The sequence below is a fragment of the Phascolarctos cinereus genome, unplaced genomic scaffold, assembly GCF_003287225.1.
Source record: "Phascolarctos cinereus isolate Bilbo 61053 unplaced genomic scaffold, phaCin_HiC Scaffold_5;HRSCAF=322, whole genome shotgun sequence".
Classification (NCBI taxonomy): Eukaryota; Metazoa; Chordata; class Mammalia; order Diprotodontia; family Phascolarctidae; genus Phascolarctos; species Phascolarctos cinereus.
Window position 1 is genome coordinate 450,768,239 of NW_027555958.1, and position 26,396 is coordinate 450,794,634.

The following is a 26,396-nucleotide window of genomic DNA, read 5'->3' on the forward strand; positions in this document are numbered from 1 at the left end:
TTCCTCTATCAGCAAAAAGCTTAACTTAGTGATGACTTTATCCTAAAAAGGTGGAGGGAAATTCTATTCTATTCTGGGCATAATTCTCACTAACAAGGTGGCACTGAATGCTGGGGTAAAAATAATCCTGGGAACAAAGGACCGCTCCCCCCTAGAGTTTGTGAGAGAGGAGAAGAAATCCAGACATGATGTGGCATGTACTCTAGATCTGGGGAAAGTAAAAAATGTTTAAAACCAGCCAGGTGGTATCCCAGTGCACAGAGCATTCAGCCTGGAATAAGGCAGGCCTGAATTAAAATCCAGCCCTCCTCTCTATCATCCCCCTGCTCTCTTGTCCCCTTCTCCCCCTATTTTCCTGTAGGGTAAGACAGATTTCCATACCCAATTGAATGTGTATGTTATTCCCTCCTTAAGCCAAATCCTATGAGAATAAGATTCACTCGTTCCCTCTCATCTTCCCCCATTTCCTCTCCACTGCAAGAGACTTTTCTTTTCTGGTTTGGGTTTTTTTTTTTGTGAGATACTTTACCCCAGTCTACCTCTCCCTTTCTTCTTCTCTGAGTATAATCCTCTCTCATCCCTTAATTTTATTCTCCAGATATGACCCCTTAATCTTCAACTCACCCTGTGCCCTCTGTCTATCTATCTACATATACATACATATAATTTTTTCCTCCAACTACCCTAATACTGACAAAGGACTCAGGAGTTATAAATATCATCTTTCCATGCAGGAATGCAAACAGTTCAATCTTAATAAGTCTCTCATGATTTCTCTTTCCTGTTAACCTCTTCATGTTCCACTGGAGTCCTGTATTTGAAAGTCAAAGTTTCTATTCAGCTCTGGTCTTTTCATCAGGAATGCTTGAAAGTCCTCTATTTCACTGAATGACCATTTTCCCCTGAAGGATTATACTCAGTTTTGCTGGGTAGGTGATTCTTGGTTGTAATCCTATCTCCTTTGCCCTCTGGAATATTATATTCCATGCCCTGCGGTCCTTTAATGTAGAAGCTGCTAAATCTTGTGTTATCCTGATTGTGTTTCCACAGTACTTGAATTGTTTCCTTCTGGCAGCTTGTAAGATTTTCTCCTTGACCTGGGAACTCTGGAATTTGGCTACAATATTCCTAGGAGTTTTCCTTTGGGGATCTCTTTCAGGAGGAGATCTGTGGATTCTTTCAATTTCTATTTTGCCCTCTGGTTCTAATATATCAGGGCAGTTTTCCTTGATAATTTCTTGAAAGATGATGTCTAGGCTCTTTTTTTGATCATGGCTTTCAGATAGTCCAATAATTTTTAAATTCTCTCTCCTGGATCTATTTTCCAGGTCAGTTGTTTTTCCAATGAGATATTTCATACTGTTTTCTAAATTTTCATTATTTTGGATTTGTTCTACTGTGTCGTGATTTCTCATAAAGTCACTATATTCCAATTGCTCTATTCTAATTTTTAAGGAAGTATTTTCTTCAGTAACCTTTTGGACTTCCTTTTCCATTTGGCCAATTTTGCTTCTTAGGGCATTCTTCTCCTCATTGGCTTTTTGGACCTCTTTTGCCATTTGGGTTACGCTATTTTTTAAGGTGTTAATTTCGTCAGTATTTTTTTGGGTCTCCTTTAGCAAGCTGTTGACTTGTTTTTCATGATTTTCTTGCATCACTCTCATTTCTCTTTCCAGTTTTTCCTCGCTTCCCTTACTTGCTTCTCAAAATCCCTTTTGAGCTCTTCCAAGGCCTGGGACTGATTCATATTCTTCTTGGAGGCTATGGATGTAGGAGCTTTGACTTTGTTGTCTTCTTCTGGTTGTATATTTTGATCTTCTTTTTCACCAAAGTAAGATTCTATGGTCTGACTGTTTTTGTGCTGCTTGCTCATGATCTCGGCCAATTACTTGAGTTTTAAACTCTTTGTTAAGGTAAGAGTCTGCTTCCAATGTGGAGAATGTACTGTCCCAAGCTTAGGGGGGGGGTTTGTACAGCTGTTTTCAGAGATACTTGTAGGGACCTGTAAATATTCAGCTCTTCCAAGGTGGTATAAGGGGCGAGGTGTTTACTTCTTTCCTTTCTGTCCTGTAACTGTGAGGAAGGGTTCCTCTCCACAGCCACTCCAAGCTCTACCACGCCAGCGCTCCTTCTCACCCCAGCACCACCACCCAGAACTGTGGCCCAGATCCAAACACAGGCAAAGCAAGAGATTCCTGCCTCAGCACTGGCAAAGAGATCCCTGCAGTCCCTCTCGGATCAGCCACTGGATTCCCCCTCAGTCTGTGGGCCAAAAGCTCTGGAAGCAGCTAACCCCAGGACCCCGCTCTTGGGGAATGGAGCTGAAATCCCACCTTCCTGTCTCAGCACCGACAGAAACAGACTTTTCCCACTGACCTTCTAAGTCGTTTTTGGCACTGGTGGATTGAGAAGTCTGGAAACCTCCACAGCTGCCCGTGATTCACTCCTCTGAGGCCTTCTCCAGGTTCCCTGTGGCCTGTGCGCCCACAATAGGCTGGGCTGCATTCCCAGCCCGGCGCGATACACCTTTCTGATCGATCATCCAAGTTGTCTTGGGCTGGAAATTTGTTTCACTCTGTCTTTTTGTGGGTTCTGCTGCTTCAAAATTTGTTTAGAGCCATTTTTTATGAGTGTTTGGAGGAGAGCTCAAGCAAGTCACTGCTTTCACTCCACCCTCTTGGCTCCACCCCTCTACATCTTTTATTTTCCAAAAGAGTTTTGTCATTATAGTACCAAGTTCTACAAAGTATTCACTTGACAACACAAATGGCACACCACTAAAAGTATAAAGAAACTTTAGTAGTATGATCATTTTTCTTAGATTGGCACAGCCCAGCCATAAGTACTAGAAATTCCTCCAGTTATTTACATCATTCTTCATTTCCTTAAGCAGACTTTGTAATTGAATCTATGTAAACCTTTCCTGTGCTTTAGCAGGTCAATCTCCAGATATCTGATGCATTTTGTAGTTACTTGGAATAAGAGCTCTCTTTCAGGTTTTGCTTCTTGGCTTTTGCTATTATTACATAGAAATACTATCGATTTATAAGGGTTTATTTCGTAGCCTGGAATTTTCCTGATTTTCCAAGTACACCATCATATGAGCAAACAGGGATGGTTTTATCTCCTTCTTTGTCCACCTTCACATCTTTAATTTCTGTCTCATCCCATTGCTGTTACCAGCATCTCCAGAACGACATCCAATAAGGATGCCTGGAGAGCAGGCATCCTCGCTGCCCTCCTGTACTTACTGAAAAAGACTCGAGTGTATCCCCACTGTACGCCATGCTTGCTTTTGGTTTTATATGAATTTTTTATATTAAAGAGGTCCCTCAATTCTTATAATTTGTGGGGTTTTTAATATAAAAGAGTTCTATACTTTGTCAGAGTCTTTTTCTCCATCCATTGAGACGACCATGTGGTTCTGGATGTTTTAGTTTTTAATACGCTGAATCATGTTGGTTCTTTCCTAATGTTGCACCATCCTTGCATGCCTGATATCAATACCACTTGGCTATAATGAATGATTTTTAAAAAATATTGTAATCTGTTAGACAAGATTTCATTTAAAATGTTTGAGCCAATATTCATTAATGAGAATTGCCTATAGTCTTCTTTCTGTGTTTTATCTTTCCCTAATTTAGGTGTTAGGAGTCTACTGGACTCATAAAAGGATTCTAGTAGCGTCTTTCTTTCTCAGGTTCTGAAAATAATTTGTGAAAGATGGGTACTAATTGTTCTATGAAAGTTTCATAGAATTCTCCTATAAATCCATCAAGATCAGGAGATTTTCGTTTTGGTTTTGTTTTATAATTCTTGACAGCTACATCTATTTCCTTTTCTGAGGTTGGGTTATTAAAAATCTCTATCTAATCATTGGACATTTGGGGTATTTTATATTTTTGAAGGTATTCCTCTATTTCTTTTCTGTTCTCATATTCATTAGCATATAACTGTGAATTATATGTTCTGATTATTCTTTTTATTTCTTCTGGTTTTATTGTGATTTCACCTTGCTCATTTGCTATTTTATTGATTTTATTTTCTGCCCTCCTCTTTAATCAGATTAGCTAAAAGTTTATCAAATAAGAACCAGATTTGGGGGGATTTTATTGTTTGTATGGGTTTTTTGTTTCTAATTTATCTTTCTCCTTTAATTTTTAATTTCTCCCTTTTTGCCAATTTTAAGTTTATTTATTTGTTGGCTCTCAAATTCTTTAAACGTATATTCAGTTCATTAATCCTCTCTTTTGTTAATATGTATATATCTAGGAATGTAATTTGCCCTCCGAGGACTGCTTTAATTGCATCCCAGATATATTAGCATGTTGTTTCATCACTATAATTTTCTTTCACATATAATTATTAATTGTTCTATGAGTTGTTCTTTGACCCAGTCATTATTTAGGATTTCATTTCTAACTCTCCATTTGGGTCTGTGTCTTTTGTTTATGGTCTCAGAACCAATTACTATTTTTATTGCATTATGGTCTGTAAAAGATGTATTAACTATTTCTTCCTTTTTACATTTGTTTGAAATATCTCTGATCCCTACTACATAGCAACTTTTGTAAAAGTTCTATGTGGTGTAAAGAAATACATACATTCTTTCGCGATTCCATTTAGAAAACACTATAAGTCTTTTCACTCTAATTTCTCCATCCATTTGTTCAATTGCATGTTTTCCCTTTGTTTGACTTCTTGTTAGACTTATCCAGAACTGAGAGGGATACTGAAATCTCCTGTCGCTATTGCTTCACTGTCTATGTTTTCTTTCATCTCAGTTAATGTCTTCTTTTCCTTTTCTCTATAGTGATGAGTCAGCCACTTAAATCTAGACTCCTCCATAGCGCCCTGGGCAGCTGCTTTTTCTCCTTACCATCCCCCCCCCCCCCCCGTTTTTTCCAGGTTCTTTTATGTTGTCTTCCCTCATGAGAATGCAAACTCCTCGAGGACAAGCACAGGCTTTCTTTGTTCCTGTATTTCTATCCTCAGTACTTAGTGTAGTGCCTGGCACAGAGTAAATGTTTAATAAATGATTGTGACTTGATCTGATGTAACTGGGTATGACAGGAGTAATATTTTAACCCCTTCCTGCCCAGCTCCTGCACCTAAAGGCTTTCTGATCCTTCCTGGGTGTCTGCCCCTCCTAAACGTGTTCACCGTCTCTCCCAATTAGAATGGGAGTTCCTGGCATGTCACTTTTTGGTTCTTGTTCCTAGTGCTTAGATCAGCATTTGGCACAAAACGAGGACTTATTAAAAGCTTTTTTTTATTCATTGATTCACCCACAATGGTGAAGGACTTCTAGTTCACATCCTATAAGAATCAGTTAAAGAAAATGAAGTGTCTAGCCTCGGGAGGAGAAGGCTCTAAGGATCCAAGACAAGTCTTCAAGAATTGATGGAGGATGGATCCGCTTTGTTCTATTTGGCCCCAGGGGTCAAAACCAGGAGCTAGGAGAGGAGGCTGTCAAGGATAAAAGTGGGGCTGATTGTAAGGAAATCTTGCTAACCACTACAGTGATCTGCAATGGGAGGCCCATGCTTCCTGCTTCCCAGAATTCTCAAGAAGCACCAAGGGAAAGGTCTACACTACAGCTGTGTCATAGCGGGCCTTTGTACAAGTCCGACTTCTGAGGTCCTTCCCTCCCACTACATAAGGGCAAGAGCACCATCTTCTCTGATCCAGGGTGTCTGTGGGTCCCACTCCCGGCACTCTGCGCAGAAGAGAGGATGAGTGGATATCTGTTAAACCTTCTCTTGAGCACTAGCAAAGAACTGGAAACAAAGTAGGTTCCCCTCATGGGGAAATGGCCAAACAAGGTGGTGTGTGAACACAGTGAATTATGACAGCACCGTATGTAAGAGCCACAAATGTGAGGGACTGAAACAGAAGGAAACAAGCAGACCCAGGGAAACAATGACAACAGAAAATCAAATGGACGCAACAGCAGCTGAAACGGACCAAGAAGCACAGCCCTCAAGAAAGAAAACAGACCCTCCTTCCTCAAAGAGGTGGGGCCTGACAGGCATGAAATACTACATACACTGCCACCCCTACCCAATCATGAATCTAGAGCCTGAAGAGACGTCAGAGGCTAGCTGCGCCTTGTCCAACCTCCGCATTTCAGAGGGAAACCAAGGTGAAGTGATTTCTCCTAGTTGCCTAGCTGCTGAGAGGCAGCCAGGTGGCCCAGTGGATAGAGTCCTGGGCCTGAATCAGAAAGACACTAGCAGTGGGACTATGGGCAAGCCACATCACCTCTGTCTGCCTCAGTTTCTTTCTCTGTAAAATAAGGGTAATGACAGCACCCAGCTCCCAGAGCAGTCGGGAGGATAAATGACCTAGATAATGCTTGTAAAACACTTGGCTCACAGTAGGGGCTTAATAAATGCTTGTTCTGTTTGCTTCCCCTTCACCAGGTTCACATAGTAAACTCAGAGCCTTATGATTCCAAAGCACCTTCTCCATCTACTCTGGCCACACTCGCCTTGGCTGCTTTTGCTGAAGTGCCTTTTTCCTTCTTTTCTTATTCTTCATTACAAGAGATGGTTCCCTGGGCGAGGAAGGACAGTGAGGTACCTTCCAAAATAAAAACAATACAAAAACAAGACACATCAATACTTTCTTAAAGGCAGTGTGGCGGCACGCTGGAAAGATGGTTGGACTTGGAATCAAGGATACCTGGGTTCAAACCCTACTTCAGCCACTTCCTAGCTGAGCAATCTCGGGCAAGTCACATAATCTCTGCCCAGGCTCAGTTTCCTCATATGTCAAACGGAGACAACAATAACATCCATCTGCCAGGGAAGCAAACCACACCGTGCTATGGTGATGCTCGCCAGCTGCTGCTGCGGGTATCACCACAGAGCCCGAGGCCCAGGCAGGGGAGATGGCTGGACCAGGCCCCAGGCCTCCCCCACAGCCCAGGCTCTTTCCACCCACAACGCTGTCTCTTCTCCTCACAGATTTTTGTTTTCCATCAAGGCAAGTCTCTGTGGAACTCTGCATAAAATCTGAATATCAATCTCTTGTTGGCTGGCAGTAAATCAGCGTGCAGGAGCCCGGCACAGCTCTCAGGCTCATCAGGCCCGACATGTTCTAGGAGCCAGAGCCTCATTTGCATAGAGCTCTTCCTCACTTTCTACATCTGTGTTTTATTTATGTTGCCACAGCAATATTTATAAGTTTATGTCACAATAAGCATCTACTCTAAATTTAGGGGCTTTTTTTAAATTGTTTAGCCAGAAGATTCACACACAAAGTGAGAAGAAAGGGGAGGGCAGATTGCTCACTGGACATGAGCACAAAGGCTAGTCTCTTTGTGTGCCGCACACTGATGTCCCGGTGAACAACATTAGGGAGACATTGACGCAGACACCCAGCAGACAGAACACAAGCCTGGCCTGCACGAGCCGTGGGGCTGCAGAGGCAGAAGACTCCCTCTTGAGGGCTGGCTCCTTCCTCAATTATTTTCCACTGCTATTCGGCATCAGGACTCGTGTCCCCCACAAGGCCACTATCCAGCAGAATGGCCAGCCCTGAGAACTGGACGGACTTAAGCCTGGATATTCTGAGCGGCAGTCTGGCTACGACAAAACAAGTAACCACACCAAGTCCAGCACCAATACGGTGAACCCAAGGGACGGAGGACATAGGAGAAGGTGGCACAACCAGGCAGGTGCCTAAGGAAGGGAGAACCAGCCCAAGCGTAGGAACCGAGCCCGTCAAAGCTCCTGGCCTATTGTTGAAGGATGGAGGAGAGGGATGGAGGAGAGGGAGGGAGGGAGGAAGGAAAGGGAAGGAGGGAGGGGAGAGAGGGAGGGAGGGGGAAAATACATTAAAATCATGAGACAGAGCTAAGCAAAGAGGAGGGTGACCCAAACAAAGCCAGTTTACAATGAGCTCTGGGGGAGGGGGGTCATTGTTGCCTCAAGAACTCTATCGTCTTGTGTTAGGACAGTGACAGCCCCAAACGGCCTCTACCACACCTCCCGAAGCATATCGCTGAGCACAGGCTTGACAACGTTTCTTCCTTTGGCTTCTTCAGAAGAAGAGGATGTGAATGAAAAGACTAGGTGAAGAAGGAATCTGTCCTTCCCACTGCTAATGGTGTTTTCTACAGACCTGGTGGCATGCAGGCAATAGGGACAACTCTCATCTTCCTCAAGCTCCAAATCATGGAAAGCCAGTCATGTGTGTTCCCGTAGAAGCTGATCTGCCACTCTGAGCCCAAATGTGAGCCTGCCTCGGATTCCCCCACGGGGCAGGAACAATGTCCTCCCAGGACCTGAGGAGATGAGGCAAGGACTAAATGTGCACAGGCAGAATACTGATGTATTTCTCCCATTCTGTTTAATGCCTATGGACGAGCATGTGTTTGTCAACCACCTTAAAAGAAACAGCATGCACTGGAGAAAAGGGAGGAGTTTTCTTCAGGAAGATAGGGGCTAAGCCAAGAGAATGACTAGGTGAGACAGCTCCACCCATGGACTAGCCTGGGCATCCAGCACCACCCACAAAGGGGTGGGGCCAAAGGGTGAAAGCCTCTCAGAGCACCTGAGAGAAGCAGGAGCTTGGCCAAACCCCAGAGGTGCCTGCTGGTGCTGGGCACTGCCCCAAGTCCTAACAACAGGAAAGGAGCACAGATCTAGATTTAAAGGGACCTGGGAAGTCATCAAGTCAACCCTGTCACTGCACAGAAAAGAAAGAAAATGGAGGCCCATAAGGCTAAGAAACTCACCTGGGGGCACAGAGCTAAGAAGTGAAGTGTGTGAGGGAGATTGGAATCCAGGTCTTCCTGACTCCAAGTCCCAGCCTTTTCAGAAGTGTCTCAGACAGCAGTCCCTGGAACTCCCACCTCTCACACTGAATTTTCTTCTAAGAGCCTCCCTTTCTTCTCCTGGGCTAAGAGATGCATTTTGCTCACCAAGCCCCCACCCCCACATGCTGGTGTCTCCTGAACTCCGCACTGGCAGGATAGCCTTTGTCCCTAGCTTCTCTCCCAGTGGCCACACCTCCAATTTCAGATCTAAAGCTCTCCTGCCTGTCTGCCTTTCCTTGGGACAAATGGGAGGGGAGGTCTCTCCATAAGCAGCAAGCTACTTGGCTACCATAGCCCTGCTTTATCAAGAAGGCCACCATCTCCACAAAGGTTAAGATCAGGTCTTTTCAAAGCCCCCACAAGCATGCCCCCTCAAATGACCATGCAGCCTGTGGTGGAAGAGCTGCAATGAGAGGGAACTCACACACACACACACACACCCCTGGCTCCCACATGCCTGCAAAGAGCCCATGCTGTCGGAATAGGCAAGGGAATTCTTCCTGAAGGCCAGCCTAGACTGGCCCCTTTGTGACACCCTCCGTCCTCGAGATGTGCTGGGAGATGTGCTGGGAACAAAGCTGGGCACAACATCAGGATGGCCTGGATTCACACCCAGGCTCAAACAGATAACAGCTGGGTGGCCTGGGCAAGTACCCAGATGGCCCCTCAGACCCAGGTCCAACAGCCCTCAAGATATTTCACTTCAGCTCCTGCCTTCTCATTGGAGCTTTTCTCCTCCAAATCCCTGGCCTACAGTCCCCTCAATATCCTGCTTCTTACAGCCCATTCGTTTTCCTCAAATGCAGGCCCAGAGCCACGTCCAGGGCTTCAGGCAGGCCTAACCAGAATCAGTGACAGGCTGACGAGCCATTTTTAAAAATACAAAGCACCTGGCTCCAGGCCTGATTCTGATGCTCTAAATATCCTGAAAGGGCCTCAAGTGGGTAAACCTTGGGCACTAACACGAAAGTGGTGCAACAATCATCCCCTGTTCTGGAGGACCATCTGAATGTTCCATCAGAAAACCCCAGTGCTAGACCCCTAAAGTGGAAATGCAGCAAGAGCTCAGCCCTCTGCAAAGGGCCACCCTGCAGCTGGAGGGCAGCAAACCTGAGAGAAAATGTTGCCAGGAAAGTGCATTCGCCCAAAATGCCAGCCTAGGCCCACTTGGGAGGAACTCCTCTACTCCCAGGATGCTTTGCCTTTTCTGATGGCTAGACAGACTCCCCCCACCCTGAGCCCCTGCAAGAGGACAGCACAACATGGACATTTCAAATTCAATTTGTCAAACCTCAGAACAAAGAGAATAATCCTTCAGGTCATGCTGTGGGTGGGATTCTTACAGCCAAAGTCCAGCCCTGGGCACTGGCAGCAAGGGGACAGCCAGTGCCAGGCCAGGGATTGGCCAAGCTGGGGAGGGGCAGGGGCAATGGACGTGACAGGAGCTATCAGCTGCTGGGCCTTCGGAAAAGCTGGAGAATGGGTCCAGCCCCAAATACCTGGCCATAAATGGCATGCTTACTTTGTCAGCCAAGAGAGTGAGGCACGCTGGGAGAATGCCTGGTCCTGAGCTGATGCTAGCTGAATCCAAGGCCTCCCTCCTCCCTATGTCTCTCTTAGACCTTGTTGTGATTCCTGAACTGGTGACCTGACCTCTGCATCAGCTATAACCTCTCACCTCTGACCTTCACAGAATGTCAGAGCAGGACAGAATTTAGGAGGTACCTAGTTCAACCCCCCCCCCTTGACAGAGGAGGAAACTGAGGCCCGAGGGCACTTGAGTTCAGACCTGAACTCTGATGTCCAGTCTGGGATTTCTTTCAGTACACAGAAGATCATGACATCTGGGGCTGGACCCCTGGGCCAGTCCCCTTGTGGGTTGGCCCCAGAGAGAGTAGGGGACTTGCCCAAGGTCACACAATAACTCGGGGGCAGAACCAGGACTCTCAAGGCTCTGTCAGCTCTGGGTAAAGTGAAAGGAAGAATAATAAGAAGAAGTCCCTTCATGTTATCCCAGAACAATGGTTTAAAAAAACGTTCTCTGCTGTTTTCAGAGCTAAGACCTCAGCATCCCACAGTGTGGCAGAGATCCAGGGGACTTTAGAAGGAACAAAGGAGAGAGCAAAGGGAGAAGAAGTCTTCTGGGACGACGTGGGGTGGCTGGAAGCCAGAAGGCCTCTAGACGCCAACGACTGAGACGCTCTGTCTATTCCCCCCCTCTAGGCCCTAACCATCTCAGGTGCCCATTAATGGAACTATTGGCTTTCTGCTCACATGGTCGCTGTCACACTGCAGCAGAAATAAACCTAATGCCACATAAGAATATTGAATGCCAGAGGCAGAGGAAGAGAATTACTTTTCCATCAACGTAGCAGGAAGCATGGCTTTCACAGACTTTCACAAATACACTGTTTTAAAAACTACTTGTTGGGTTCATATCTCTGCCCTGCACCACATGGCTCAGATGTGGCAGCCACTTTCCATGTAGACTGTGGGTCACCTCCCTCCTCCCCTTCAAGATCCCAGTCCCAAACAAGGCCTCAACTAGATTACATTTGTGCAGGTCTCACTGGAACGGAAATTGGACAGATGAAAAAGATTGGAGGGTGACACATTATCCAAGCAGAGCTCACAAGTCAAACTTAATAGTAAAACCATTTCGACTCCACATAGACAACCATGAAAACAAATATCCTGTATGCCGCCGAGAGCCGGGCTATCTGCACAGCCCATCTCTAGGCCTCTGGGAGACAGGTGCCCATTCATTTGGGGCTTGGATCACCCGACTCCAGTTGACAGAAAAGGTCTGATAAAGCTCTAAGAAATCAGATAAGCACGTTTGTGACTCCTAGCTGTAATGTGGAGGGGACAGTGCGGAGGGAAAGGAAGATAGACGCCTGGAGGAACAGAAGCACCAAGGCAGGCCTGAGGCCCCATCCTCCATCTTCACACGTGCAGGTCCCTTCAGTCAAATCTTGGGGCCACAACAACCAAAGCTTCCTGTAAGTCTGAATACAGGTGGCATGTTTCCCCTCAGAGGCATCATCTCTACAACCTCAAGATGGCCTAAATCAGAATTATCTGCCGGAGTATTACTTGTACCTTTTTTCCCTTCAAAGAGATCAGAAGATGATGAGATTTATGTAATTATTTTAAAGAGAATGAAACTGAGACTCTGAGAGTTGAAGTGTCTTTCCCAAAGCCACACAGGAAATATCAGAGCCCAGAATTTTCATGTGGGTCTTTGAACTCCAAATCCAGAGCTCTTTCTACTACTCCTAGTTTTCACACTGGGGGTGGTCTCCAGACCAATACTATAACCAATGGATAAAGGGGACCTTGGTATAGAAAGACGTTTGCAAAAGTCGGTTGACAATTTCTTTTAATACAAAAGCAGCAAACAGTTGCCTGTGTGTAGACAATTAGCCAGATTACATTCCTTCTAGCAAATGGGAAAAGAGAGGGCTAAATGCTTCCAAATCCCCAAGTCAGGTGATCTCTGCCCCCAGGGGCTCTGTGGCAAGACACATTCCTCTGTAAGAGGGTCCTGCCATCAACTGTGACCCCACTTGACTAGGTCAATTCCTTGCGGATTGGTTGCCTGCAAAGAGCAGAAGAAGGACGCAGGCCTTTGTTGTCATTTCACCCTTCAGGTTGTTTGTTTCTGTGACATCTCTTTATAATCACAAAGTAACTGCATATCAAGCATTCGCAAACTATCGCTGTTTATAGAACGTGCCAATTTTTATGCCATAATTAGTACCCTTCTATGTGTCTTGCAAGAATATTTGTCATTATTTCTGAAGAAATGAGTCTATTTCCCATAACAAAGCCAGTGAATTCTTTAAAGAAACCGAACCAATTTTCCTTCTCATCAAAACAATGCTGAAGGTAGTTCTGACTTCACTTACCTGTGATTCTTTCACGTTTTCAACAGTGAAATTGAACCAGACCCTGAAGCGCGGATTGCAGGTATCGGGCCTTATGAACAGGTCATATTCAAACTCGGAGACATGATCCACCCGGCCAAGATTACCTAGGAACAAACAGGAAGACAAACGGAATGTAATGGAATACAGATATCATGACCACATGACTGCCAAAAGTTGACAGTTATTAATAATTGTGACATTGCCTCAGTGAGGCAATCAGGGTTAAGTGACTTGCCCAAGGTCACACAGCTAGTACGTGTAAAGTGCTTAGTCTGAGGCCGCATCTGAACTCAGGTCCTCCTGACTTCTGGGCCGGTGTTCTATCCACTGCTCTACCTAGCCGCCCCTGCTTCACTCTACTTTTCAAGTCAAGCACCTAAGAAATGCAATTAGCCCTATGAGTAAGTCTGAACCTGCAATTAGAAGGTGCTGCCACCAGGTGGCACTAGTGTCCCAAGCAGAGCCACATGCCCAAAGTGGACTAATAATCACATTACAGTGGCTCAGCCAATCCTGTGAAGAACCCACTATAGGTATCATCACTCCAAGTTTATAGATAAGGAAACCGAAGCCCAGAGAGATCCAGTGACCCACCCACGGTCACCCAGCTGGGACAGAGGCAGGATGTGCACCCAGGTCTTCCTGACTCGGCCCTCCCTCCCGCGCTGGCCGCCGGCCGTACAATAGGATCCCTGCCGAGCACCGACTGGCCTCTGAAAGCTATGACGCTGTCTACGTTTCCCTGTATTTCTAGGTGCTCGGTTAAATCTTTCCGTCACACTGTCGCCCAGGAGCCCCTGCACTCCACCAAGCTCCCTGGATGCGACGCTTCCGCTGCAGAGGCAGCTCCCTTGCCCTGCCTTTGGAGCAGACCCGGGCTCTTCCCTGCGGCCGAGAGCCTGGCGAAGCCCGTGCGTTGAAAGACCGTGGTGGGATAATGCGCCGCCTGCCTCGTGGACAGTTTGTCATCACCCACCTTGAGTACGAAAGCCCATTGCGCCTGCTCCCTGTTTCCAATTCTGACTCATCACTGGGGCCCCTCTCTCTACCTCGGCAGTCATGCCCCTTGTTCACAAGGTTCTGCTGATTCTTCCTTTCGACCCCAACTACATCCCCCAGTCGTTTCAATCATGTCCGAATCTTCCTGACTCCGTTTGGGGCTTTCTTGGCAGAGATAACTGGAGTGGTTGGCCATTTCCTTCTCCAGCTCATTTGACAGATGAGGAAACTCAGGCAAGCAAGATGAAGTGACTTGCCCAGGATCACACAGGTAATGAATGTCTGAGGGCACATTTGAACCCAGGAAGGTGAGTCTTCCTGACTCTAGGCCGGGCGCTCTGTGCACTGCACCACCTAGCTGCCCTACCATTACTCTAGCTCAGGCATTTCTGGCCATCAAAGTATTACTATAACAGTCTGCTTACTGATCTCTCCATCTTTACCCTCTCTTCACTCTGGATTATTTTTGCCAATATTAGCAATTATTAATCATCTTTAAACACACTTTAATTACATCATGGGCCTGTTCAATAACCTCTTCCATTAACGGATAAATCCCTAACTTCCGGGACTGAAATCCAAGGACTTCTACAATCTGGCTTCACCTTGATTTTCCAGCTGTGTCTCCTGATAACTGCCACACAAACCTCACCATGCCCACAAACGCTCTAATCCAGGGGCCGGGAATGTGTGGCCTGGAGGCCATGGGCTTGCTACTTCCTCCGAGGCCGCAATCTGCCCACCCCCCACCGCCAAAGGAATCCCTTACCCTCCCCCCTCCAACTATTAAATCTTACCCATATTTCAAACCCTAAGTCACATCTCCCTTGCTCCACACAGCTCTCGCCCAACACTCCAGCTTGATGTATTCTAGTGGGCCTCTCTCTGACTGGCCTGCTCTTCCCAGTACACGACATTCCATCTCTCAGCTCCACACTTTTGCACAGTCTGACCCCCAGGACCAATACGCATTCCCTCCTTACCTCCATCTCCTGGAATCCCTAGATTCCTTCAAAGCATGAATATGTCACCTTCTAAAGGAAACCTGTCCTGATCACCCCACCCCACCCCCAGCATCTGCTAATGCCCCCCTCCTCCTCACTTCCCATTCATTCTCAGGGCCAAGCTTGTTCTTTACAGTTTTGCAACATTGATTTTCAACTGTTTGTGCCTGTTCAATTACATTGTTGCAGACATCATGGAAAGAGAGACAGAGAGACAGAGACAGAGGGAGAGGGAGAAACAGAGAAAGACAGAGAGACAGAAAGAGAGAGGGACAGAGAGAGAAAGAATAGTTTCAATGGTTCTACTTCACAACAGTGCATGTAAGTTTTTACATGCTTCTCTGTATTTTCACATTATTTTTTCCTTACAGGACAGTAATATCACATTATTTGCTTACACACAATTTGTTCAAGCACTCCCCAGTTTATGGGGATCTAATTTACTTCCAAGTCTCTGCAATCACAAAATATACTGCTATTGATATTTAATATCTCTAGGAATTTTCTGTCTTTGGGACATAAGCCTAGCAACACAATCTCTAAGTCCAAGTGTGGGCACTTTAGTCACATTTTAAAAATCTAACTCCATGCTGCTTTCCAGAGCAGTTGGGTTGTAAGCTCCTTGAGGGCAGAAGCCTTCTTTTACCTCTTTTTGTAACATTAGCACTTAGCCCAGGACCTGGAACACAGCTGGTGTATAATCAATTTTACTGATCATTTCACCACTCCAATAGCAGCATACTAGTGCCCTCATCTTCCCACGACCCCTCCCAACATTAACTCTTCCCCTCTCTTGTCCCCTTTGCCAATTTGTTGAGTGTTTTAAAGGCTTGCATTTCTCTTCTTAGTGATTTGGAGAAATCTTTCATGTTTGCAGATCTTGTCACGATTTGTCATGTAATTCTTAATTTGAAAACCATCTATGTCTAAAACTGTATATCCAAAATAGAACTCACTTGGTTTCCCCCTGTTCTGAGCTCATGTCGAGGGACCCATCATTCTCCCAATCACCCCAGACTGTCACGTCTCCAGCATCCCTGACTCCTCACTCAAGCTCACCCACATGGTCAATAAGAGGCTTTCCTCAAAAGATAAGTAGTATCTCTCTAAAAACAAGACCAAACATTATCTTTAATGGGGATAAGCTAGAAGCTTTTCCAATAAGATCAGAGATGAAGCAAGGATGTCCATTATCACTATTACTAAACAATATTGTGCTAGAGATGCTAGCTATAACAATAAGAAAAAGAAATTGGAGGAATAAGCATAAGTAAAGAGGAAACAAAACTACCATTTTTCACAGATGATATGATGGTTTATTTAGAGAACCCTAGAGTCAAATAAAAAAACTAATCAAGATAATTAACAACTTCAACACATTTGCAGGATATAAAATAAACATATACATATCATCAGCATTTTCATATATTACCAACAAAATCCAGAAGGAAGAATTAGAAAGAGAAATTCTATTTAAAATAACTATGGACAGTATAACATACTTGGGAATTTACCTACCAAGATACACACAGGATCTATATGAATACAAAACATTCATCAGACAAATAAAAATAAACACAAATAAATGGAGAAATATTAATTGCTTATGGGTATTCTGAGCAAATACAATAAAAATGACAATACTATCTAAATTAGTTGATTTATTCAGTGCCATACCAATCAAACTCACAAAGAATTACTTTACAGAACTAAAAAAAATTAACAAAATTGACTTGGAGAAACAAAAAGTAAAGAGTATCAAGGGCTTATTAAAAATGGAAAGGAAAGGGGCCTAGTAGGGCCAGATCTCAAATGATACCACAGATCTATAATCATAAAAACATTTTGGTACTGGGTAAAAAATAGAGGGTGATCAGTAGAACAGATTAAATAGATAATATATGGAAGCAAATGAGCACAATAATTTAATATGTGATAAAAGATCCTTGTTACTGGAACAAGAACTCACTGTTCAACAAAAACTATTGGAAAAACTAGAAAGTAGTTGTCAGAACCTAGGTGTAGACCAATATTTCACACTTTGTAACAACATAAGCTCAAAATGAATACGTGATATAGACATAAAGAGTGACATCATAAGCAAATTAGTGGGAAATGGAAGAAATTACCTGTCAGCTTTATGGCTAAAGAAACAGTCCATGACCAAACCAAAACAGATATGTCCCCCTGTTCCGAACTTAGTGTCGAGGGACCCATCATTCTCCCAATCACCCCGGACTGCCACCTCTCTAGCATTACCGACCCCTCATTCTAGCTTACCCACATGGTCAATCTTTTCTTAACTCTTGTCACTTCCACCTTTGCACCATCTCCCATCTGTGTCCCCTTCTTTCTACTCCAGCCTTGGGATCATGACCTCAGGCCTAGACCACTGCAACTGCTGGCCTCCCTTATTCACAGGAGATAAAACAGATAGTTTTGATTACATAAAGTTAAAAAGTTTTTGCACAAACAAAACTAATGCAGCTAAAACTGGAGGAGGGGGACAGGAAACTGAGGAAGATATCTTCACAGCAAGTTTCTCTAAGATATATATGGAACTCAGTAAAATTTAAAAGAAATAAAATAGCTATTCCCTAATCACTAAATGATCAAAGGATATGAATAGGCAGTTTTTAGAGGAAGAAATCCAAGCTATCAATAGCCACCTGAAAAAATTCTCTATATCACTGATAATTACCACTTCATACCAGTCACATTGGAAAAGATGACAAAAAAGAAAAATGGCAAATGCTGGAGAGGCAGTTAGAAAATAGGTACACCAAGGCACAGTTGGTGAAGCAATATAAAAATTCTGGAAAGCAATATAGAACAAAGCCAAAAAGCTATTAAGCCGCATCTACTTTTTAACCTGGCAATATTGCCACAATGTCTATACACCTAAAAGAGATCAAAGAAGAATAAAGACCTATATGTATAAAAATATTTACATAATCTTTTTTGTTGTACCAAAGAACTGGAAACTAAGGAGAATGCCCATGAAGAATGACTGAACACATTATGGTATATGAATATGATGGAATGCTATCGTGCTACAAGAGATGATGAAGAGGATGGTTTCAGAGAAACCTGGGAAGACTTGTATGAACTGATGCAGTGAAGTGAGTAGAACCAGGAGAACAATCTACACAATGACAGAAACATTGTGTAAAGGTTGTGAAAGATCTAGGAACCCTGATCAACACAATAAGCCACTTACAGTTCCAAACAACTCACGATGAACCATGCTGCCCACCTCCTGACAGAGAAGCGATGTACTTTGAGTGCAAACGGAAGCATATCTTCTTTTTTTCTTTCATTCTGTTTTTGGGGGAAGGTAGCTAATGCAGAAATTTGTTTTGTGTAACTACACATATTTAATGGGTTTTGTTTTTCTTGCCTTCTTAATGAGCAAGGGAAGGGGAGAAGGAGAGAATTTGGAACTGAAAATAAAATAAAATTGAACTAAAAAAAAAAAGATCCATGCAGAAACAACTTTGAAAGACTTTAGAACTCTAGTCAATGCAATGATAAGTCCAAAGGACTGATGGTGAAACAAACCATGCACTAAAGAGATGATGAACTTGAAATGCAGAGAGAGACAGACATTTTGAGGTATGGCTATATGAAAATTCTTTTATCTTCTGAGCATTTAAAAAAGATTCAAAAACCCTCCATTCATTCTTTTTTCCTTTTTGGAAGCACTAACATTGGCTTCCTACCACATCTCCACCCCAACTTTCCCCACAAAAGAAAGAAAAATCCAATCCTTGTAAACAATAATCAGGGTCAAGCAAAATGAATCTGTACATTTTCAGTGTCTACAAATGTTTGCCTGAACCTGCGCCTTCAGCCCACTGCTCCTCTTGTAGGAGGTTGGCAGCATGTTTCATGACTGGTCTCCCAGATTCATGGTTGGTGACTGTATTGATCATAACTCTTTGGTACTTCAAAGTGATCTTTTCTTTACACTGCTGTTCTTGCTATGTAAACTGTTCTGCGCACTTCACTCTATGTCAGTTCATGCCAAACATCAAAGTCAATCATCATTCTGTTTCTCTGAAACTTACATTTCAACATTTCTTATGGCACAATAATTCTCATACCATAATTTACTCAGCTATCCCCTTGGGGATGGGAATGGCAGGGAATTCTCAACCCAACCAGAGAAAGAGGATTACAAAAGATAAAACAGATTTTTTCAATTACATGAAATTGAGAAGCTTTTGTATAAACAGCATTAATGCAAATGGGATAAATAGGGAAGAGGTCAACTGGGGGAAAATATGTTCACCAATTATCTCTGATGAGGCTCTGATATCCAAGATATATATATATGCAACTAACAAAAATATCTAAGAACAAAAGCCACACCCCAATAGATAAGTGATTAAAGGATATGAACAATCTCAAAAAAAATTACAAATTATTAGCAACCAGACAAAAGAAATAAAAATCATTGGCCAAGATGACAAAAAATGAGAATAGTCAATGCTGCAATGCTTGTGGTACGATAAGGCACTGTTGGTAGAACTGTGAATTGGCCTAATCATTCTGAAGAGCAATTTGGAATTATGCAAAGAAAGTGATGAAAATGTTCCCATCCTTTGACCCAGAGATTCCAATGCTAGGCTTACAGCCCAAGGAGTTTAATGGACGAAAAAGTTTCCATAAACATCAAAATATTGATGGCAGCACTTCTTGTAGTAGCAAATAACTGGAAACAAAGCAGATGCTAAACGAATTGTTTAAATGGAATAGTACAGTTTTGTAAGAAACAGCGACCTGACTACAGAGAACCCTGGGAAAGCTTACTTAAAATGACACAATGTGAAACTGATAAAACCAGAATAACAGACTCAGAGATAGCAACAGAATGGAATGCTGCCAACGATAATGACCAGGTAAACCTAGTGTTCACCACACAAGTGCCCTCAACTCCTCTTCTTGGCAGAGGGAAGGGGGGCAGAATGTAGCATATGGTGGCAGACTTTTTCTAATACATTGTTTAGTTTTGCTAAACTGCTTCTTTTCCTTCTGTTTTATCTTTGTTATAAGGGATAACTTTGTGGGAGCGAGAAGGAAATGGCTAGTCTGAGAAATATAGGCATATTACAATGTTTCTAAAAAATAATTTTCCTCCTAGACATCTTGAAGGGAAAAAAAAACCTGTTCTCATTCCCTTCTAAATTTATTTTTTATGATGTTACCTTTTACAGTCAGGTCATTTTGAGTTACCCATTTTGATCTTATTGAGGTTTTAGTGTAAGATGTTGCAGACCTTATCTCTTTAAAATCTAGATTAGGACACAAGTTCCCTTTGCATCAGCATCAGTCTTATTCAACAACACCTTTTTCCTTTTCATCAGAATTATTTCTGATATTTGAGGGGGCAGAGACAAGATGGCAGAATAAAAGCAGTTACTTGCTTTAGTTCTCCCCAAACCCCTCCAAATACCTACAAAAAGTGGCTCTAAACAAATTCTAAAGCAGCAGAACCCATAAAAAGAGTGAAATATATTTCTAGCCCAAGACAGCCTGGATGGTTGATTGGAAAGGTATATCACGCTGAGCAGGGAAAGGAGCACCGTTTGGTGTGGGCACACAGGCAAGGTAGGCCTCAGCAAACCTGGAACAGGCATCAGAGGACTGAATCGCGGGCAGCTGTGGCAGTTTCCAGACTTCTCAACCCACGAACGCCAAAGACGACTTAGAAGGTCGGTGGGAAAAGTCAGTGTCTGCAGTGAGAGAGAAGTATGGTCCCCCAGCCCCAGTCCCAGAGCTTAGCCCCCAGGATGGCAGGTGCTTCCTGAACATCCAGCCCACAGAATGAGGAAGGGAATCGAGTGGCTGATCAGAGAAGGATTGCAGGGATCTCTCTGCTGGTGCAGGACTCTCTTGCTTTGCCCATGCTTGGATCTGGGTCACAGTTCTGGGTGGCAGTACTAGGGCAAGGAGGAGTGCTGGCATGGTGGAGCTTGTACTGTGATACAGAGAAAATCCTCCTCACAGTTCCAAGACAGAAAAGAGTGCTTGTGGTCACTCACAGACCAGAGCACAGGCCAGGAAAGGAGTAAACGTCTCACCCTTGATCATAGCACCTTGGAAGAACTGAAAATTTACAGGTCCCTAGAAGTATCTCTGAAAACAGCTGCACAAAATCCCCAAAGCTTGGGACAGTACATTCTCCACACTGGAAGCAGACCTCTACCTTAATAAAGAGTTTATAACTCAAGTAATTGGCTGGGATCATGAGCAAGCAGCTCAAAAAGACACTACAGAATCTACTTTGGTGACAAAGAAGATCAAAACGTACAACCAAAAGAAGACAACAAAGTCAAAGCTCCTACATCCAAAGCCTCCAAGAAAAATATGAACTGGTCCCAGGCCATGGAAGAGCTCAAAAAGGATTTTGAGAGGCAAGTAAGGGAAGTAGAGGAAAAACTGAGAGTGATACAAGAAAATCATAAAAAACAAGCCAACAGCTTGCTAAAGGAGACCCAAAAAAATACTGAAGAAAATAACACCTTAAAAAGTAGCCTAACCCAAATGGCAAAAGAGGTCCAAGGAGCCAATGAAGAGAAGAATGCCCTAAAAAGCAAAACTGGCCAAATGGAAAAGGAAGTAAAAAAGATTACTGAAGAAAATATTTCCTTAAAAATTAGAACAGAGCAATTGGAAGCTAGTGACTTTGAAAAATCAAGACATCGTAAAAACAAATCGAAAAGAATGAAATAAATAGAAAACAATGTGAAATATCTCATTGGAAAAACAACTGACCTGGAAAATAGATCCAGGAGAGATCATTTAAAAAGTACTGGACTATCTGAAAGCCACCATCAAAAAAAGAGCTTAGAAATCATCTCTCAAGAAATTGTCCAGGAAAACTGCCCTGATATTTTAGAACCAGAGGGCATAACAGAAATTGAAAGAATCCACCATTCTCCTCCTGAAAGAGATCCCCAAAGTAAAACTCCTAAGAATATTGTAGCCAAATTCCAGAGTTCCCAGGTCAAGGAGAAAATATTGCAGGCAGCCAGAAAGAAACAATTCAGGTATTGTGGAAACACAATCAGGATAACACAAGATTTAGCAGCTTCTACATTAAAGGACTGCAGGGCATGGAATAGAATATTCCGGAGGGCAAAAGAGATAGGATTACAACCAAGAATCGCCTACAGAGCAAAACTGAGCATAATCCTTCAGAAGAAGAAATGGTCATTCAGTGAAATAGAGGACTTTCAAGCATTCTTGATAAAAAGACCAGAGCTGAACAGAAAATCTGACTTTCAAATACAAGGCTCAAGCGGAACATGAAGAGGTAAACAAGAAAGAGAAATCATAAGAGACTTATTAAGGCTAAACTGTTTACATTCCTGCATGAATAGTTGATATTTGTAAACTTATGAGACCTTTGTCAGTATTAGGGTAGTTAGAGGGGAAAAATTATATGTATGTACATAGATAGATAGATAGATAGATAGATAGATAGATAGATAGATAGATAGATGATAGAGGGCACAGGGTTGAGCTGAAGATGAAAGGGTGATATCTGGAGAATAAAATTAAGGAATAAGAAAGTATTATACTGGGAGAAGGAGAAAGGGAGATGTAGAATGGGAGAAATTATCTCACATGAAACAGACAAGAAAAGGCTCTTACAGTGGAGGGGAAATGGGGGAAGGTGAGAGGGAATGAGGGAATCTTATTCTCATAGGATTTGGCTTAAGGAGGGAATAACATGCATACTCAATGGGGTATGGAAATCTGTCTTACCCTACAGGAAAATAGGGGGAGAAGGGGACAAGAGAGCAGGGGGATGGTAGAGAGGAGGGCAGATTGGGAAAGGGGGTAATCAGAAGCAAACACTTCTGAGGAGGGACAAGGTCAAAAGAAAGAATAGAATAAATGGAGGCGGGATGGGATGAAGGGAAATATACTTAGTTTTTCACAACATGACTACTATGGAAGTGTTTTGCATGACTACACATGTATAACCTGTATTGAGTTTCTTGCCTTTTCAATGAGGGTGAGTGAGGAGGGAGGAAGGGAGAAAATTTGGAACCCAAAGTTTTAAAAACACGTTAAAAAATTGTTTTCACATGCTACTGGGAAATAAGAAATACAGGAAATGGGGCATAGAAATCTAACCTGACTTACAGGAAAATAGAAGGGGAAGGGGATAAGAGAAGCTGGGGGGAGATAGAAGGGAGGGCAGATTAGAGGAAGAAGTATACAGAATGCATGCCATCTTGGGGTGGGGGGAGGGATGAGATGGGGAGAAAATTTGGAATTCAAAATCTTGTGGAAGTGAATGGTGAAAATAAAAAATAAATTAAAAAAAAAAAGAAAAAAAGAATTATTTCTCTTTGTGTCTTAAGAACTTCATTCCTAAACTGACTTCCCCTATGGAATTTTTGATCCGTAGATGCTGCCTAATCTTCCTTTATTTTTTTTAATAGTTGCAATCAATTTATTAAAAGAGGTGATTGGTTAGGCATCTGCAATGGTGACTTCAACTTCTACACCTGGTTCAATGCTGATAGAAGTGATCTGTTTAACAATTTCAGAAGGACTGTGCAAATCAATAAGCCATTTATGGATTCTCATCTGGAACCTATCCCAAGTCTTTGAACCTTCACTGCAAGGAGTTTTTCTAGTTGTGATTTGAAGTGTCTTAGTGGGCATTCGAACAGGTCCCTTCACTTTCAAGTTCTTTTCTTTGGCTCCTGTAATTAGGTCAGCACACACTTTCTCCAGGGATTTCACATTGCAGCTGGTGAGGTGATCCGGAGCCAGTCAGTGGCCACTCTGGGCTCCATGAGGGTCTGGCTGGTGTCTTTGAATGCCACGGCAGTGGAGCGGCTTCCTGACCGACTTATTCCTCGGTGAGAGCAAATAGTGGTGAGTCAGGAGGAGGAGAGGCAGCGACTGCCAGCTCCATGTGGCTGCAGTGGCAGTACCTTCACCAAAATGCCTAATCTTCCTTTAAACCCTTTGAAATGTATTCTCCCAAAGTCTAGAGTGCATTTCAGACTGCCTAGATCTCCTGTTTTGGCCGTGAGAGAGGAAATGACTGAGGCAACAAAGGTTCTAACTTCTGAGCATATCAATTTATCAAGCAATGCATACCAACAGCCCAACAAATCAGTACCAGTTACCTTCCTCAGTTTTAGCACTGGACCCAGAATACACAGTGAAATAGACTTTTACGCATTAAAGCGAGACAGGCTGTTATGCATTAAAAACAATCAAATAAGACTAGTTATTTAAAAGAAAATAATTAACCAAGACACAACATTAAGTAATCTGATTTTTAACTAGAGGAAAGAGTATGGACTTTTCAAGTTGGGAGAAGGAGAGTGAACAGGTACAATTCCTTAAATTTAGAAAAAGAGGTGTCCCACTCTCCCCAACTATCTGCACACAATCAAAAGAACATAGAAAAAAATACAGTGATTGATCAATATGGGATCACCAGTTTTCAGATAAGACATATGGGTTGCTTGAGATGCATAATTGTGAGAAAATTCCTCTCATCAGTCTTCAGATCTGACTGGGTTTCTGGTCAGCATAACCTAGGCCCTTGGTTAAGGGTCTCTAAGCAGCAGGTACAGATGGTCCAGCTTCCCAGTGAAACAGGGCTAGATTCAAAAAATGCAACAAAGTCTTCTCATAATTCCCACGACAGAAATTGGATGAGACCCACAGTTGAACTGAGGGAACTAAGCTCCCTCCAGAATGGAATCACAAAATGAAGTCACGTGGTTCACTCAAATCCCACCACCACTTGCTGCTCCGATGCCCTTAATGCCCTCACTCTCCTTCAGTACCACCGACTCTAAGGTGAAAGTGGTCACTTCCAACATTGCCATCTTTTCCATTCCAGAAACAATTCTGCCTCGTTGGTGAGAAGGAGATCACAAATAGAATCATTGCAGGGAGGATAAAAGTTCTTTTTGAAATGTAGGCAAAATGACTAACCTGTAACATACACTATTAATGTTTTGGAAGGGTTGAAGGCTCCTCTTTTTGGAGTCAGTGTTAGAATCAGCTATTCCCAATTATTTTGATAGACTCCCATATAAGGGATCATACTCAAGTGTTTAAACAGTAATTAGCTTGCTTTCAAGTCTTTTCTTTGAAATGTTGTAGTTAATGAGGTTTAAAATAGTGTTCACCTATAGTTTTAATACGAAGTGAAATATTCTATAAACAATGTTATATTGCACTTACTTATAAAAAAAAATGGAGCATACAAAGACACGTTATTACTCTGGGAACTGGACTGGAAAGTGTATGAAAACATGTGAAATTGCACCTAAGTTTTGTTATTAACTGATGACTATAAAATTGAAGAGCTCAACTGATTGCACTTGAATGAATGTACTTAGTCTGGTCTTTGTTACTTTGATTTCAATGTCTAAATTATGTATCCTTAAAAATGCGTTTGACTGTAATTTACCCTGTTGGGCTTTGGGTGCCATTAATGCACTGCAGGGGTGACTGACATGTAAACTGTATTCATTATTTTATAGAATCATCTATATAAGTTTTATAATTTAAGTGACAGATAATCCTAAAAATTATGTATGGCAAACTATTAAAAATTTTAGTGATGTTTCCACCCTTGATTTATAGCAAATACCTATTTCTCATTTTATAATAACACCTTGATAAGATGTTTGTACTTTGTAGACCTATCATTTCCATTACATCTATTTCCTACTCTGTAGCAGGATTTTGTTTTTTTTCAAAAATCACCACACAAAACATGGCACCCTGTATATTTTATGTAGACCAAGAGCTCTTAGGAATAGATACACCATAGAGTGGTTAAAAAAAAAAAGAACAGAAACATTTTGCTTCTTCCACATCTTCCATAATGAGATCATTGCAGGAGATGAGGAAGTTATTAGACAACGTGCTTTTGGCAATGAGAAGAATCTGACAGATGTCAAGTAACTAAAGGCTCCCATGACTAACAATTAACAATTGCTGATGTGTATGTAGCACTTCTAAGGTTTGCAAAGAATGTCACCTGCATTCTCTCACTTGAGACTCACACAATCAACATTATTATCCCCACCAAGGTCACACAATTCATAAAACGTCAGATGTCAGATGTGAACCTATGTCTCCCTAGTTCAAAGTCCAGCATTCTATCCACTGCACCACACTTGTTCACTAATATATACCACTGAAGCACAAAGCCAAGATGGCAGAGTGAAAGCAGTGACTTCCCTGAGCTCTCCCTCAAACCCCTCCAAATACCTGTAAAAAATGACTCTAAACAAATTCTAAAGCAGCAGAACCGACAAAAAGACAGAGTGAAGCAAACTTCCAGACCAAGACAGCCTGGATGTTTGATCAGAAAGGTATATTACACAAGTCAGATAGAGGAGTACAGTGGGGCATGGGTGTGCATGCAGCAAACCTGGAGCAGGCCTCAGAGGACTGAATCACGGGCAGCTGTGGCAGATTCCTGACTTCTCAATCCAGGAATGCCAAAGATAACTTAGAAGGTCAATGGGAAAAGTCTATTTCTGCGGTGAGAGAGGAGCTAGGTCTCAGCCTCCATTCCAGAAGGAGTGTAGTCCCAGGGTGGTAGCTGCGTCCGGAGCTTCCAGCCCA

General features: G+C 42.9%; 1 protein-coding gene and 1 pseudogene across 1 annotated transcript in view; both read right to left on the reverse strand.

Annotated features, from left to right (window-relative positions):
• AGBL4 (AGBL carboxypeptidase 4) overlaps window positions 1-26,396 on the reverse strand; it is a 900,343-nt gene that overhangs the window by 658,786 nt on the left and 215,161 nt on the right. Inside the window, exon 3 of the mRNA XM_020987710.2 lies at window positions 12,739-12,863. Coding sequence (XP_020843369.1) covers window positions 12,739-12,863 — 125 coding nt within the window. The remainder of the gene's footprint in view (window positions 1-12,738; window positions 12,864-26,396) is intronic.
• LOC110209446 (small ribosomal subunit protein uS10 pseudogene) lies at window positions 23,214-23,656 on the reverse strand (annotated as a pseudogene).